The sequence below is a fragment of the Trichechus manatus genome, unplaced genomic scaffold (genome assembly GCF_000243295.1).
Source record: "Trichechus manatus latirostris isolate Lorelei unplaced genomic scaffold, TriManLat1.0 scaffold00032, whole genome shotgun sequence".
NCBI lineage: Eukaryota > Metazoa > Chordata > Mammalia > Sirenia > Trichechidae > Trichechus > Trichechus manatus.
The window spans coordinates 19,796,390-19,813,181 of NW_004443968.1; the positions used below are offsets into that span (position 1 = coordinate 19,796,390).

The 16,792-nt window shown below is 32.7% G+C and overlaps 1 protein-coding gene across 16 annotated transcripts in view; it reads left to right on the forward strand.

The window, feature by feature from the left end:
* PPIP5K2 (diphosphoinositol pentakisphosphate kinase 2) overlaps positions 1 to 16,792 on the forward strand; it is an 87,239-nt gene that overhangs the window by 59,199 nt on the left and 11,248 nt on the right. For 5 of the 16 annotated variants that reach the window (XM_023730135.1, XM_023730136.1, XM_023730143.1 and 2 more), the window contains 6 exons: positions 5,774 to 5,944; positions 7,329 to 7,445; positions 9,596 to 9,665; positions 11,302 to 11,421; positions 12,302 to 12,364; positions 15,941 to 16,081. In XM_023730135.1, coding sequence (XP_023585903.1) covers positions 5,774 to 5,944; positions 7,329 to 7,445; positions 9,596 to 9,665; positions 11,302 to 11,421; positions 12,302 to 12,364; positions 15,941 to 16,081 — 682 coding nt within the window. Of the gene's footprint in view, positions 1 to 5,773; positions 5,945 to 7,328; positions 7,446 to 8,151; positions 8,326 to 9,595; positions 9,666 to 11,301; positions 11,422 to 12,301; positions 12,365 to 15,940; positions 16,082 to 16,792 lie in introns of all 16 variants that reach the window. The other 11 variants (XM_023730146.1, XM_023730147.1, XM_023730149.1 and 8 more) reach the window with 8 other exon arrangements.

Sequence of the window (16,792 nt, forward strand, 5' to 3'; positions counted from 1 at the left end):
ATAATATTTTATTGTGTTCTAGGTGAGAGTTTCCACAGCAAATTCATTTGCTATTTCTACATAAATTATGTGGTGGCATTAGTTATATTATTCGCAATGTGTCAGCAGTCTCATTAATTCCATTCTGGTTGTTCCGTTTTCAGTAATGTTTCCCTGCCCCTTTACCTTCTCATGTTTACTTTAGAGTGATTGTTGACCATTTGGTCTCAAGTAGATGATTTTTTTAAAGGAGCGTAGTAGTCATAGATTATGGTCTTTATTTTATGAACCAATCTGTTATTTAGCTAAAAGATAATCTCAGGGGATTGTTTTGATTCATATTCACAGGATTTCTTTGGGCGATATCTCAGGGAGTCCTCTGGTCCAATAAGTCTGCACTTTTTAAGAATTTGAGTTCTATTTCACATTTTTCTCCCATTCAATTAGGATCATTCTGTTGTGGCCTTGAGCAGAACGATTGGTGGTCATAGCCGGGCACCATCTAGTTCTTTTGGTCACAGGGTAGATGAGTCCGTGATTCACGTAGATTATTAGTCCTGTAGACTAGTTTCTTCTTGAGCCGTGGTTTCCTTCTTTCTATTTTGCTGCAAACCAGTAGAGACCTAGTTGTATCTTAGATGTATCTTAGATGGCTGCTTGCAAACTTTTAAGACCACAGACACTACTTACCAAACTAGGATGTAGAACATAAAACTTTATGAACTATATTATGCTAGTTGATCGAGTTGTCCCATGAGACTATGGTCCTTAGCCTTCAAACCCAGACAACCAAATTCACAAGGTGTTTAGTTATGTCAAGGATCCCTGCTGGTATGGTGGTTAAGTGCTTGGCTGCTAACTGAATGGTAAACAGTTTGAACCCACCAGCCACTCTGTGGGAGAAAGATGTGGCAGTCTGCTTCCGTGAAGATTACATACAGCCTTGGAAACCATGGGGCAGTTCTACTTTGTTCTGTAGGATTGCTGTGAGTCAGAATCGACTTGATCGCAATGTGTTCAGTTTGTTTTTTCGTTGGTTATGTCTAAGAATTATCTGTAACTATGCCGTCTATGTGTTTTAGTGTATACGTGAATATATATGCGTGCACACACATACCTGCATATGATACACATAAAGAAACATCTCTTTGTGTATGTATATGTGGTGGTGGTGTTGTTAGATGCTGTAGAGTTTGTTCCAACTCATAGCGACCCGATGTAAAACAGAACAAAACACCACCTCATCTTACACCATCCTCACAATCATGCTTGAGCTCGTTGTTGCAGCCACTGTGTCAGTCCATCTCCTTGAGCGTCTTCCTCTTTTTCGCTGACCCTCTACTTTACCAAGCAGCCTGAGCTTTTAACCACTATGCCACCAGGGCTCCCATATGCATGTATGCCTATATAAATACATATGTAACCACACACTTTTTTTTTTCCTTTGGTTGTTGTTGGTGTTGTTTCAAAATTATACGTCTTATCCTTTACCAAGTATATTCTTTTCTCTGATGTACTTCTTAGTGACATCATTTACCTTGGACAAGCTGTGCACACTTCGCCGACATTCAGTACTACCTTTCCCATCACCTAAAATAAGTATCTACTATCTAGAGAGTGATTCCCCCTCACCTCACCCCCCACTCATCCCTGACGATCACTGATCCTGTTCTTCATCAATGAATGTTGATCTCTATATATATACTTACTCTTGTCTTCTTATAAAAGTGCAATCATACGTTATTTGTCCTTTTGTGATTGACTTGTTTCACTTAGCATACTGTCCTCTAGATTCATCCACATTATGTTTCGAGAACTCATCATTATTCTTTATGGCTGTGTAGTGTTCCCTTGTATGTATGTACCGTATTTTGTTTATCCATTCATCTCTTGATGGGCACTTAGGTTGTTTCTATCATTTTGCTCTTGTGAATAATGCTGCAGTGAACATAGGTATGCATATGTCTGTTCATGTTGCTTTTATTTGATCTCTGGAGTATATACCGGGGTGGGATTGCTGGATCAGAGGATATTTCTGTTTGTAGTTTTTTTTAGGAAGTGCCATGCCATTTTCCATAGTGGTTGTACCATTTCACAATCCCCCCAGCTCTCCCCACATCCTTGCCAGCATTTATTGTTTTCTGTTTTACTTTTTACCAGTGCCATTTTAGCAGAGGTGAGATGGTATCTCATTGTAGTTTTAATTTGCATCTCTCTGATAACTAGTGACGGCGAACATTTTTTCACGTGTTTGTTGGCTGCTTGAATGTCCTTTTTGGTGAAGTGTCTATCTGTGTTCTTTGCCCCTTTTTCAATTGGATTTTTTGTCTTTTTGTTGTTGAATGTTTGAAGTTTTCTATATATTTTATAGATTAGGCTCTTATCAAATATGTCTGAAGGTTTTTTCCCAGTCTGTATGTTGTCTTTTTACTCTTTTAATAAAGTCTTTTGATGAACATAAGTATTTTTTAATGAGGTCCCAGTTATCTAATTTGTCTTCTGTTTGTGCATTTGTAGTTGTGTTTGATAATCTATTTTTGAAAATAATTTAGTCCCATAGTTTTGTCCCTATGTTATCTTCCAGGAACTTTATAGTTTTAGCTTTAACATTTTGGTGTTTGGTTTAGTTTTCGTGTATGGTATGAGATATGGATCTGTTTCATTTTTCTGCCAATGATTATCCAGTTTTGCCAGCATCATTTGTTAGACTGTCTCTTCCCCATTGAATGGACTTTGACCCCTTGTCAAAAATTAGTTGTCCATACGTGGATAGATTTATTTATGGATTTTCAATTCTATTTCACTGGTCTGTGTGTCTATCATTGAACCAGTACTAGACTGTTTTGATTACTGTGGCTATTTAGTGTGATTGAGGTTGGTGAGTGAGAGGCCTCCAACTTTGTTTTTCTTCAATATTGTTTTGTCTATTCTGGGCCTCTTACCTCTCCATATAAAGTTGTCGATTAGTTTTTCCATTTCAGTAAAGAATATTGTTGGAATCTGAAAGGGATTTATCTATACCTCTCTTTGGGTTGTGTTGACATTTTCACAATGTTAAGTCTAATCCACGAGCATGAAATGTTCTTCCATTTATGTAGGTCTCTTTTAATCTCTTATAGTAATGTTTTATAATTTCCATTGTATATGTTCTTTTACATCCCTAGTTAGGTTTATTCCTAGACATTTTATCATTTCAGGTGCTATTGTAAATGGTATTATTTTCTTGATTTCCTTTTTGAAGTTCTCCTTGTTAGTATAGAGGAACCCTGATGACTTTTATGTATTGATCTTGTACCCTACAACATTGCTGAATTCTTCTGTTAGATCCAGTAGCTTACTTTGTAGAATCTCTGAGATTTTCTTTGTATTGAACCATGGCATCTGCAAGTAGAGATGGTTTTACTTCTTCCTTTCTGATTTGGATACTCCTTATTTCCCTTTTTAGCCTTATTGTTCTGGCTAGGACTTCCAGTACAATATTGAATAAGAATGGTGATTAATGGGCATTCTTGTCTCAGTCCCATTCTCAAGAAGAAGGCTCTCAGTCTTTCTCCATTAAGAATAATGTTGGCTGTTAGTTTTGTATATATGCCCTTAATTATATTGAGGAATTTCCCTCAATATTCCTATTTTACTGAGAGTTTTTATCAAGAGAGAGTGTTTGAGTTTATCAGATACCTTTTCTGCATCAATTGGGATGATCATGTGGTTCTTTTCCTTTGTTTTATTTATGTGTTGAATTACACTGATTGATTTTCTAATGTTCAACCATCCTTGCAATCCTGGTGTGAATCCCACTTGATTGTGATGTTTGATTTTCTTAATATGTTATTGAATTCTATTTAGAGCATATCTTCTAAATGAAAAAATTATATGTGTTAGAGCATGTATTCCAAGTCAATTTAGATCTCTCCCTGTGTTCACCATTCCTATTGTTCTTTATGCCTTCCTGCAACTATTCTTCCCTCTGACATCATTTTCCTCTCTTGTTTTTTTAATCCACTAAAATTGACTTTTTTGGACATGGTATGTGTGATGTTCAGTCCAGATTCATTTTTCCCCTATGTAGATAATTAAGCCTGGCATCATTTATTGAATAATTCATCTTTTCACTACTATCTGCAGTACCACTTCTGATATTACAGACATATATTGTGTCCATACATTGGTAGGTTGGTTTCTGGAGTCTTAATATGGTTCCATTGGTCTATTTGTCTCTCTCTCTTGCTCCTAGTACCGCAATCTTAATTGTTGTAGCTTTATAATAAATGTTGATGTCTAGTAGCAGAAGCCCTCCAGCTTTGTTCTTATTCAAGATTATCTTGGATATGCCAGGGCTCTTGCATTTCGATATAAATTTTATAATCTTGTAATGTTCTAAAGAGAACTGTTTCAGATTTTGATTGGAATTACATTAACTCTGCAGAACAATTTTGCCAGAAATGATACTTTTACAGTATTGGATTATTTAATCCAAGATCTTGTTATATTTCTGAATTTATTTCAGTATTCTTTGTATCTTTTAGATAAAATTATGATTTTCTTCATAAATCTTATACCTTCTTTGTCAGATTAAATCCTAGGTTCTTTATATTTTTTGATGCTATTATAAATGGTTTATTTTATGTTTTTTTCTACCATATTGAATTTTAACTCATTTTTGTAGAAAGATTTTACAATTAGAAGCTTTTTAAAATATTATTCATTCTGATAATTAATCCATAGATGCATTTGAATTTTCTGGATGTATAATCATATCATCTTGAATGATAACAATATGTCCTGTAAGATATGATTAGGTTTAGTGATGGTAGGTACTCTTCATCTTTCAGTGTTTTATTATGAACTGTGATGATTGCTTCAAATTTTTAGATATCCCTTGTTTGATTAAAGATGCTCCCTGTTATTCTTAAGTTTGATGAGGGTTTTTATATACTTCTGTTTGACTTCTTTTGATCAGCTTTACAGTATGTATTTTATTATATTACTATGCCTCAGTTTATTCATTCTGTTGTAGATGGATATTTGGTATGAAGTCTTTTAACTTGTCTGTCTCTTATGCTATACTATGAGCTTCTTGCAGTGTGTAACTTTACCTTACTCATCTGTCTCCTAGTACAATTCCTAGCACATAGTAAGCAGTTAGTAAATAATTTAGTGGATCACTGAGTGATTGTCGTTTTTTTAATGCAATCCTCAGATTTATTAGAAATATATGGAATAGATTTTAAATTCTAAAATGTATAAATTCAAATATTGTTTTAGTTTATACTTAGGTTGATGGCATTCCTGTATAACAGCACTAATCTATATTCGTTTTTATTGTCTTTTTTTTTTTAATAATATTTTATTGTGTTTTTGGTGAAGATTTACACAGCAGTTTAGGTTCCCATTCAACAATTTCTACACAAGGTGTTCAGTGACATTGGTTACATTCGTCACAATGCACAAACATTCTCATTATTTCCATTTTGGTTGTTCCATTTGTTACTGTCATTTTTATTGTTATTTATTTAGACATTTGATGGAATTTAAGCACTTTGTTTTGTTGTTATTTTACTATTTGATTTTTCCATAGAGTGTATACATTTCCTGAAATCAGAGATAATGTCATCTCTCTCATAGTATTCAACATAATACTAGACTGTTGAAAGTGTTCAGTTAAAATTAAGTCACTTAAATAAACAAACTTTTATATATACTTCAAGTGACCATAACAAATGGTGGTTGAATTTGTTCATCAAAGGAGATTACTTCTTCCTGAATTTAAAAAATGTTGTATTTTTGGCCACAGAGTGAAGGCAAGAGATGTTCTCTTAAAATTGATAGTGATGATGAACCACATACTTCTAAAAAAGATGAGGTTGATCGAGCTGTGCTATTATTCAAACCTATGGTATCAGAGCCAATTCATATACATAGAAAATCTCCACTTCCAAGATCTAAGAAGATGGCTGCAAATGAAGTAAGTATAGATGTTATAACATGTTTTTCATAAAGTAAACTAACTATATTTTAATAAAACAGAAAAGAAAATACAGCTTTAATTGTGCAGCTTAGAAACTTAAACAGAATTTTTAATTGTCAAGTTTGACTACTTTTCAAATAAATTTCAAAAAATACAGAGGCAATTAGGAAATATAGAGATTAGTTGTAGAACTTGGAGCTTTGTATATAGTTTCAATAACACGAATGGATAGAAATATTAAAGCTTTTCTAATAACATGATAAAATGATCCACTTATTTTACTTGTCACTTAGGCTGTTCTTAAATAAAGAAGTTTTTTTTCTAAGTTTGATTTATTTGATCAGAAATAATTTTTAGTTAATAATAAAGATGCTTTAGCAGCAACTGTTTCCAGTAACACTGTAGGTTAAGATATAGAAGTCCCATTGTTAGCCCGAATGCAAAAATATAGTAATATGGAAATTTGATGATATAGTTGAAAATTTTATCTTTATATTAAGATCTACAATTAAATAGGTTAGGCTAATTTTTACTTTCATTAATAGAACAACACATAAATAGCTACTAAAATAACATTTAAAAAGAAAATTAGTTGGACTGGAGTTTGTTAAGTAAATCTTTAACATCTATACATTTTAATACTTTAAATTCCTTTATTTGGGATTATCTGTACTCTATAGGATAATTCTCCTATCACTGTTTGAAGTTAATGCTTATAAATGTTTTCTAAATGCTCTAGTAAAAGTATAAAGCAAGAAATTAACTTTAAGATAGAACTATCAACTTTTAAGTCAGAAAAATACTTTTTGTTGATATTTAAATCTGTCAAGTCTGAGGAATTAGATATAACATTATCCAGCAGTTGATGGGTAGGAATAATGTAATTTGTAACCTAGTTAAGGTTCCCTTGAATATGGTATTTTAAGGTAAATACAAAAGAGAGTGATTAACAATTGTAGAATTATTTGTTTTATTATAGCATAACTGATAAATCAGAAATCTTGGGTTATGTTTAGGTATCCTTAATTTCAGAAAACCAAGAAATGACATATATTAATATAACCTAAAACTACTGTTTATATGAGAGCAGTGATTTTGATGTTTTGTTGAACAAAACAATCTGTGGCTAATCACATTGTTCAGAATTTCACCATTAAACACTCTCCTCTGACCTCCAAAAGCCTATTATATGGATACAGCAAATGTATTGGTGTGTCTTCATTTTGTAACTCATCTATATTTGCAAAATCTTCACCTAAATCACTGCCCTTATTAACTCCTAAAACGCTGAACACATTTATAAATCTTTCTCTCATAAATACTTAAATAGTTGCTTTCAAGAGATTATTTCCATGCCATGCTAAACTCTTACTTTCATAAGGTAAATTATTCAAGTAAAACCTTGAAGACTTTTTCCAGCGCCCACCATCTCCATGGATATCAGACGTTTGTACTTCAAAAAGACACACAGAGAAAAAGACTATTCTCTTCATTTTGTGCAAGTAGATTTTACTCTGTCCTTCCTGTCTGAAATCTAAACATGCAGACATGTAAAATGTGAATGTTTGCTGCATGTTTTGCCTACTGAACTCTACAAATAATCTTTGGAGGGGTTAAACAGATAGCTTGAAAGTATAAACAAGTGCAGTTTGAATCCATCTTATGCTCTCTGAATTTTTGTTTTTTTCCACTGTTAGATTTTTTTCTTTTCCCCCCTTAAAGTTTATACATTGAAATCTCTTAAATTCTTTGCACGGTTCTTGCTTTGACTTGAAAAGTGCATCCAATATAGCACAAAACCTCTTGAACATTTAAAATTAAGCAGAAAACTTATATTTAAGAAAATTTGTTAGAATAGGAAATTGCCAAATATTTTTTAGTTTTGACAGTGAAAGAACAACTACTTATTAAGCAGTTTAAATATTTTATATATTTAAGATAATAAGGTATTTCTTATAATTGTTATCACATATAATTAGATTTATAAGTCATTCCTATGAAATTCTCAAATGTTGGAATATTTGGCTCCCAAGTTATTGTTTAATAGTTTCAGAAAAATTAATAATCAAATGCAAACAAACTGTATTTTTTTTTCTTTCTGATCATTTGGCTCTGTTATATCTAACTTTGCATGCTCTGCTTTTTTTTTTTTTTTTTCCCTTTTTTTTTTTTTTTTTTTTTTTTGCCCCCTTTCTCACTTCCAGGAAGAGAGCCCCCTGAGTGTGTCTAGCCCAGAGGGTACTGGTACCTGGCTGCATTATACCAGTGGTGTGGGTACTGGGCGTCGAAGACGCAGATCAGGGGAACAAATCACTTCTTCCCCTGTCTCCCCCAAATCATTGGCTTTCACATCCAGTATTTTTGGCTCATGGCAACAGGTTTTTAAACTTTACTTCATTAAACATTTTTCCTCCCTGCATTCAGAGCAACAAACAGCTCTCTTTGAGGACATCTAATCCCTTGTATTTTACATCAGAGTAAATCCTTCTGTTTTGGGGTTCATTTAAAAATGCTTGTGATATCTGACAATATTTGAGGTAGAGAAATCACTTGCATTGCATGTGTTTAGCATTTTTACTGGGAGAGTTTTAAATCCAGAATTAAAAAAATACTACATTTTATACTCCTGGAACTTTAGCTTGATTGATAAATTTTTTTAAATGAGAAAGAAAATTCTCTCTTTGGCTTTGTTGTCCTTCAAAACTTTCAGAAACAAAATTACTTAATTTTATAGTAGGAAAATTTAATGATTTTTTCCTGTAATAAATGAAGAATTAGATTCCATTTGGAATTTGCTGAGAATGTTAACATTTTTAAAAATACCAAAATTTCAGTGTCCCAGTATTAACTAGCAGGATGTGTCTAATATTGATCATTTTCTTCCTTGCTGTTCCATTATGTGGAAGTATCTTCTTTTAAGGACTGCATAACAGTATGTCTTCCTTTGGGCTATACAATATTTTAATGCTTTCTTTATAAGAGGGGACAAGTGTATATGTGCCCATCAATAATTTGAATTAAAAAAAAGACTTCAGAAGGACTTTCTGTGATGACATTTGGAAACTTAAAATACTGTGGTTTTTGTTACAATGGAAGGTCTGCTGTTACACACCTGACTTTTCTGAGAAATTCTGCAGTTTCCTTTTGGAAATATAATGCACTTGATTATAGGAAAAGGGATTATGGTATCCATTAAGTCTGTGAATATTTAAAGATTACTCTGATAAAGCCTGTGCATGGATCAGTAATTGTATGGTGACCTCAACAGTCTCTGTCTGTCTTTTCTTTTATTTGTGTTTGTTTTCCCCCCTTCAAATACAGGAGCTGTTTAAGAGTGAGCATTTGGCTTCTTTTAAGAGAGAGTGAAATTATTTCAATCTATTAATTGTTTCCTTTCATCTGTCTTGTTTCATACATGATGTTTCATTCTGAATGCCTGCTTCGCACCACTTCATTGCAAGGACTTCATATGAAATGGACTCCCTTCAGAAGGGGATCTTGCATGATCTTTCATGTTTTGTGTATTTCTACTAATATTTATCATACAGCTTATTAACCTTTGTCTGTCTGGAACAGGCTGCATATGAAGTATGGGCTTTTGAATTAATTGTACTGTTTTACTTCATTTATTTTGCTTTACTTGTGCAGGTTGTATCTGAAAATACTAATTACCTGCGTACACCAAGAAATCTTGTGGAACAGAAGCAGAATCCTGTAGGTATGTGATCCAATGAAAATTTTATTCCGTACCCTACTTATGCTCACTATTGTGCATAAATGTAAAACTCTTCAGTGTTGAAAGCATGACCAAATGCTATGCTTTAGTTTTTACTTAATGTGTACTAATTCAGAAATCTTGAGTTGTACAACTCAAAATGCACAGTAAAGTTTCAATAAAATGAACGAGAAATAATGCCCACTGTATAAACCACTCAAAGGTATAGTCCAGTTGTCAGTGTTGGTTTTTAACCTTGCAATCTATAAAGGAAAATTTCAACATGTTTTAATTTAAGAAAGAAACCATTTTCCAAGTTAATAAAGATGAAAAGATGCTATTGTATACAAAAAAAGAATTTTTTACTTTCTAATTAAAAAAAACACACACACATATTTCTTAAGTGGGAAGTGTTCCATACCCTATCTGCATATATTAATTTTCCTTTTGAGCAGCTCTTAAGGAAAACCAAAGCAAACTAATGAACAGTGGCAGTTTTACTCTTCATTGAGTTAATAGAATATAATTGCTTCTTTGTTAACACTCAAAGCAACATTGGAAAAGACCATTCTAAAACTCATTTGGTTTTAAGCTCTTGGTTGATAAACTGTGAAGTAATGGCATGTATTATTTTATGTAAATAGTTATCTAAGTAAATTTAATAACAGCTTAAATAGATCCTTGTAAGTTTATACCACATATATATTGCGATCTCTGTATAAACTGTTGATGCCTACATACTTGAGGAACTTTCTTTAGTTAATTATGTGTAAATTAGGTTGATAGTTTTTAATATGCCCACAATATCTTTCCAGAAATTTATATATTCCCCCTTCTTTTATAGATGTATCATAATATACTTGATAGAAATTTATTTAATCTTTACCCAGTTGTGAAAGTTTTGCTTGAGTGTAAAGACTTGCTACAAATTAAGCATCAATTTATTGTGGCTGTGTTTCCTTTGCTAATAGTGTTTCAGTGGGAGTTTCCTTTTTCTTTTCTTCTCCCTCCCCCCCTCAATTGAGGGTTTTATTAAGATCTTAAGTCATTTTGTTAAGTATTATAAATTTAAAATAATTTAAGCCTAAAAGGAATTGTTTTTACCTGACGTCACAAATCAAGCTTTGATTTGCTTTAGTGAAATATTGATAATTCTTAATTCAAGGACATCACAAAATATTCTTTATTTACATATATGCATTTAAAAATATTGATTTAATGTGACTTAATTTATGCTTGGAGTTTTTTCCTCCCCCGCCCCCCAAGTATGGTCTGCTCTTGCAAATTGATGACCATTAGAGCCCCATCCCATCCTAAATTAGTTTTTATGGTAGTGTTTTTAATACTTTTAGGATATTTGTGGCATTTTGTGGGCATACTATTTTTCCTCAAAGATGTTTTGTCCAGTGTTAAATTTCCCCATTTGTACATCTGATAAATGGTGAGAATGATTACATGATTAGAAACATTGTACTAAAATTGACATCATTAGGACGTTACAGGCATATTGTGAGCCTGTTCAAGGCACTGCTCAAGGTTGCCTTATGTGTGGTAAGAGCCATGTTAATTGCATGCTGCATGAATTCCCAATGTGAATGGAAGAACACCCGTTGTGTATATTTTCTCTAACTCCCATCAGGGTCTCACTGTGCGGGCCTGTTTAGCACCTCGGTGCTCGGGGGTTCTTCAAGCGCACCTAACCTACAGGATTATGCTCGTACTCATCGTAAAAAGCTGACCTCTTCTGGCTGCATAGATGGTATGTGCACACATGCACACACAGATTCATACCTACACCCACGCACACACTCATCAGCATACATATTCCTCAAAGGCAAACCTAAAGCCACTGACTGATTCAAGTGGAGTCCTAGCACCCTTTGCCTAAATGACTATCAGTGCTCTCTGTTACCCACAGCTTGGACCCATGTTTCATCAAACATTTAATTGTGGTTAGATTTACAGTATTAGCACAATGTAAAATTTAGAACTGCATCACGTGTATTCTTTTAGATAGTTGATAAGCTATATTATAAAGAATAAATCTTTCTTTTATCTTTTAAACTTTTGTTCATTGTTAACCCTTATTTTGCTTACTGATATTGATCTAAATAAAATAAACTGAGTGGAATGTTAAAAGTGGAAGAAAATATCATATTGGAAATATTTTTGTAAAAATAAGCATAGGATGAGAATATCTTAGGATCCCTAATTGAAGGAGATCCTCTCACTATTGTTAATATAACTTAAGTTTAATATTCAGAATGTCTTTTTAGGCTCATAGAAGCTTGTCCCTTTTGTTAATAAGAGTGTTTATTAGCCCTTTCAGGCTCGGCTTTATTTAAAACTTTTTCTCATATATTCCATAAGTACACTTCAGTCGGTACAACATGGATTTTCCAGATTGCCAGCTCATCCTGCTTTTCTTTCTTTTGTGTATTTCTTTAAACACTTTGCCTCTGTCATCAAGCCAGTTACTTCTTTTAACCAGTATTGGGCTTATTACCCTTTCTCATTGTACCTTCTGCATGTCACCTAATTCTAACCTCCTCATGTATTTGTTTTTCCCCTCTTTTTTTTAAGTGTCCCTCTTTTGGTAGCTGTTACGAATTTCAGGTACCTGTTTTTCTCTTTCTCAGACGCCACACGCGGTTCTGCTGTTAAAAGGTTTTCTATCTCATTTGCTCGACACCCAACCAATGGTACGTTTTGCTTTTATTTTAAAAGATACTCCCCTGCTTCATCCCTTTTTTTTATTTTTCATTTGTTTCAAAATGTGGGGTATACAGTATCATTCATTTCTCGATCCTTAATTTCAATTGGCATACAATTCCAACTTATTATTCACCTAAATTATTGATACTGTCTAGCTCCCTTTTTCAGCTATAATTTACACAATAATTTTTAAAATTACTCATCAAACTTTTAAATTGCCACAATGATGATGAGCCCTAATACCAAATTAACTCCTGAAAATTCCTCCTGATTTCCCAAGTGATCAGTCTACACAAATTTTAAAAATACAATTAGTATTCTTTAATTTGTTCTTAATTCTTTTATTTTTTTAAATTTTTTTTATTGTATTTTAGGTGAGGGTTTACACAACAGATAGTTTCTCATTAAACAGTCAGTGCACATATTTTTTTACGACATTGGTTAACAACCCCACGACTCTTAATTGTTAATAATTCAATTTTTTTCTAATTCTTTTTCTGATCACATGGTTGTTTTTATTGAGATTTTTTAATGAAAATACAGAGCTACCCATGACATATAACCAAATGAGAATGCGTCTCTGAAACGTTCTTGGGAACCAAGGGATGCGGATTGTGCTGTGTAACATCATTTATCCCTTGGCTCTTTGTCTAAAGCAAAACCTGAATTGGTCTGGAGCGCTCTGAAAACTTCATCCAGTCTTCACTTTGTCCTGGTATGGCAATATGGTTTGCTGTTGTAGAGCAACCACTTCCTTTTGTTACCACTGCTTTTTAAAAAAAATTTAGGACTCCTAGAAACCCAATTTAGTTAAATTAAACTTGGTGAGGCTGAATAAGAAAGTGTTTCAAAGCCATTGTTTATAAACGGAATTGTTGCACTACCATAGCTGCTTATAGAGAGCTTGAGCTTGTGGGGGCAAGAGTGAGTTTTTATTGATCACTTTGAAGTAATCTAGGATCAAAGAAAAGATTTCTGTTTTTTATTTGGAATGGAGGTACTTTTATTCCGAGAACTTTTTTTTTAACTGCAAGTTAGTCTTTCAAAAACTTAAAGCAGGTCTTTTCAAAAACTTGTGAAGCTAAAGGATTAAACACAAGTTTATGATCATTTTCCCCCTTCTGGATCCATCCTTTAACCATACATCTAAATAACAGTGCACTAATAACTTCTTGAAGGTGGAGTAAGAAGATCTCATCCTCGACAAGTGAAAATTTAGCCTTAAAGCTTAATGTATTTTTCCTCTGTTGTAGCTGTTTAAACGCTACTTTTTTGAAAAAGAAGTTTCTTAGTTGATACAGCTGCAGCTTTTAAAAGAAAACACATGTATAAGAACCTCCTAGAAGAAAAACAGAAGTCATAAGAAAAACAGAAGTCACAAAATTATAAGAAGACACATTGCAAGCTTAAGACTGTATTCTTTATACAGAATGCTTATGTGTGTATAACCAGTATTGCAGGTTTTATCTAGGAGAAGTCCGTTTTTAACTGAAATGTTTGAAAAGACATAATTCTGTTAAATTTAACATAAAATAGAATAGTTTTTTATTACTTTAATTTAGACTTTTTTAAAAAATTGGATTTTCTATTCCTCATGCAACTGTAATGCATGTAAAATGCATTCCTTTCAACTCTAAAAACATTTCTTTTGGGTTTTCCAGATTTCAGACTGTTTCTTTTTTCTTTTTTGTTTAATGCTATGTTGTCTTATCTGTCCTATGAATTGTCATTTGACTCTTCCTTTCACCTTTATTTCCCCTAACTTTCTTGTTACTTCCATCTTTAACATATATCACGGACTTACCCATCCCTTCATCTTTAGTTCAAGAACATGGTGAGACAAGTATCTTCTGACAGTGCTTTACCTTATTTTCTGGGCCTCTGTGCAGAACACCTACACCTCTATAGGTGCTGGTCCGTTTCCTCTGGAATTTCTAGGCTCCAGTGGTATGTTTTTATAGCTTCTAAACATGACAGCAGGGTGGCTTTTTAAATTGCTGCGCTAACCCTTTCGTTGTGCATTAAAAACAAAGTTTACTAAAGATAAATGGGAAAATGTAGTGCAGAGGAACATCATTGTATTGTCATTTGCATATTGTAAAATCTAACAGGCAAATACAAGAAAAACAATTGTTACAGAAGACTTATAAATATTTTAGGGAAAGAGAAAAAAATGCATTCTTAAGTTTAGTGTAATGCAAAGAAAGGGTTTGCGCTTATTTGCATGAATCTCGTATTTTAAAAAAATGTAATAGTTTGCCAAACCTAATTTCTTTAGTGCTTAACTTAGGTGCTTTAGCTGCTGTTTTGGTATTATACTGTTTTTTTTTTTTTCTTTTTTAAGTATTTGTAATGTTCTGTCATGCCTTGTTTGCACCTGAAAATCAAACACATCAGCTTTATAAGTCCTTTGGTGTTTTTCATAGGAAAACTAGATCCCCTTCTAACCAAAGAGTTTCCCTATTCCAGCTGAAAATTAGGCAGTTCTTGGGTCAGTGTTTCCTCCCAAAATTAACTAACTCAGATATCAGTCAACATGAAAATGAACATGGATCTCTTGAAACAGAGTTTTGCTGTCTATTTATGTTAAATTAATTTTTATTTTTTAATTAGCAATAATGGACTTTATATAAAACTTTCAAGTATTCCTTCGGAGGACATTTAGTTTGAGTTTTTTAAAGAGTAGATGCAGGAAAACTTGTTATTTTTAACAGTATATGAAAGCAATTTTAAAAGCCATTCAGTTGAATAAACTTTAAATAAGCTGGTAATTTTTTTTTTTTAAAGGCAAATAACCCATATTCTATTTGTTTTAAGTAAGTAATCTATGTTTTTAGGTGCTTTTGTTTCTCTGATGGTATTAATACATATCTGCATGGTTGTTCATGAAATTTTTGTATTTCTGTGTCATTGTTGGATATAAATGTATTTTGTATTGCTTTTTACTTGCCTTAACTTTACTTAGCCAGTGATTTCTAATAATAGAATTATTGTGTTAATTCAATAAAGGTAGGTGAAATATGTTTTGGAATTTTAATTCCAGCATTGGTGAGTGAATGTTGTTTTGGGATCACACCAGTATTTTTAGCCTTGGCATGCCTAGAAACGTATTTAAAATCACTCTTCACAAATAATTACATAATTGTTTTTCAACACGAAGTTACCTTTAGCATTCTGACATAAGGGACACATTATGGCATCAGCTTATGTCACCTACTGAATAGACTTTAAAAAAATAAAAACTTTAAAATTGTATTTTTTCTGTTTTCCTCCCCAGGTTTTTCCTTCAAGTATTATTCTCAGATTTTACCAAAATAGAGAATGAAATTGTGTGCATGCTGTACTGTGTGATTATATTTAAAATGAAATCTTTGTCCCATTTTGTTCCAAGTCCGTATTGCATAGCATCTGGTGTCATGACTTAAGAGATCTCATGTGTTTGCATGTGATTGAAAAGACCTAAACTGTCCAAGTTTAAGCAACGGTCTTCTTCCTTTTTAATTAATGACTTTTTAAAAATATCCAACTTCTTTTGTTGTTTTTGTTTTGTTTTTTTTTTCCAGGTTTTGAATTATATTCCATGGTGCCATCTATTTGTCCTCTAGAAACTCTTCACAATGCCCTGTCTTTAAAGCAGGTGGATGAATTTCTTGCTTCCATTGCTTCTCCATCAAGTGATGTTCCACGGAAGACCCCTGAAATTTGTAGGAAAAGTTACCTTCGTTATTATTATTTAATTGTTGGACAGTAGATATTATCTGAATATAACAAGAATTATAAAATTTTAAACTCAAGTAGTGGTAATGAATAGAATTTTAGGAGCGAAGGGTGGAAAGGGATATTATTAAGAATTCTCTGGTGTAATATGCAATGTACCACTTCTCTTGACTTTCCCCAAAAATCATTTTTCTTACAAAAAGAAAAAAAATCTTGGACCAAACAACAGAAGTTAACATAATATAGAGTCATTGTCTTTTTTAAAACTATATTTGCTGGAACTCTCACATTCCTGTTGTATATCATTTTCCAATAAACATTTTAAAAGTCACAAAATATGAGCCCATGTTAACTCACACATACACACATGCCCATCCCCTCACTACTTTTGGTAAGTAGTCATACTGGTTTAGAAGAAACTGGTGACTGAAGAGAGGACAGTAGTACATCATCTTTTCAAATTGTGTTCCTCAGAAAATATTCTCAAGAGGTTAGTTCGTGTTTGTGAAGAAAGGAGATTCATGACTAAATAAGTTTTGGAAACCATGTATTATATACCCTACCTTCCTTTGGAAAGTTATAGTAATGTTAACATGTAAAAGACTGAAGTTCTTCTGTAAAGAAAAGTGTATAACCTGGATTCTCCAGAACTAATTTTTTGAAACAAACACTTTTTTGATAATATATTTAAATATGTG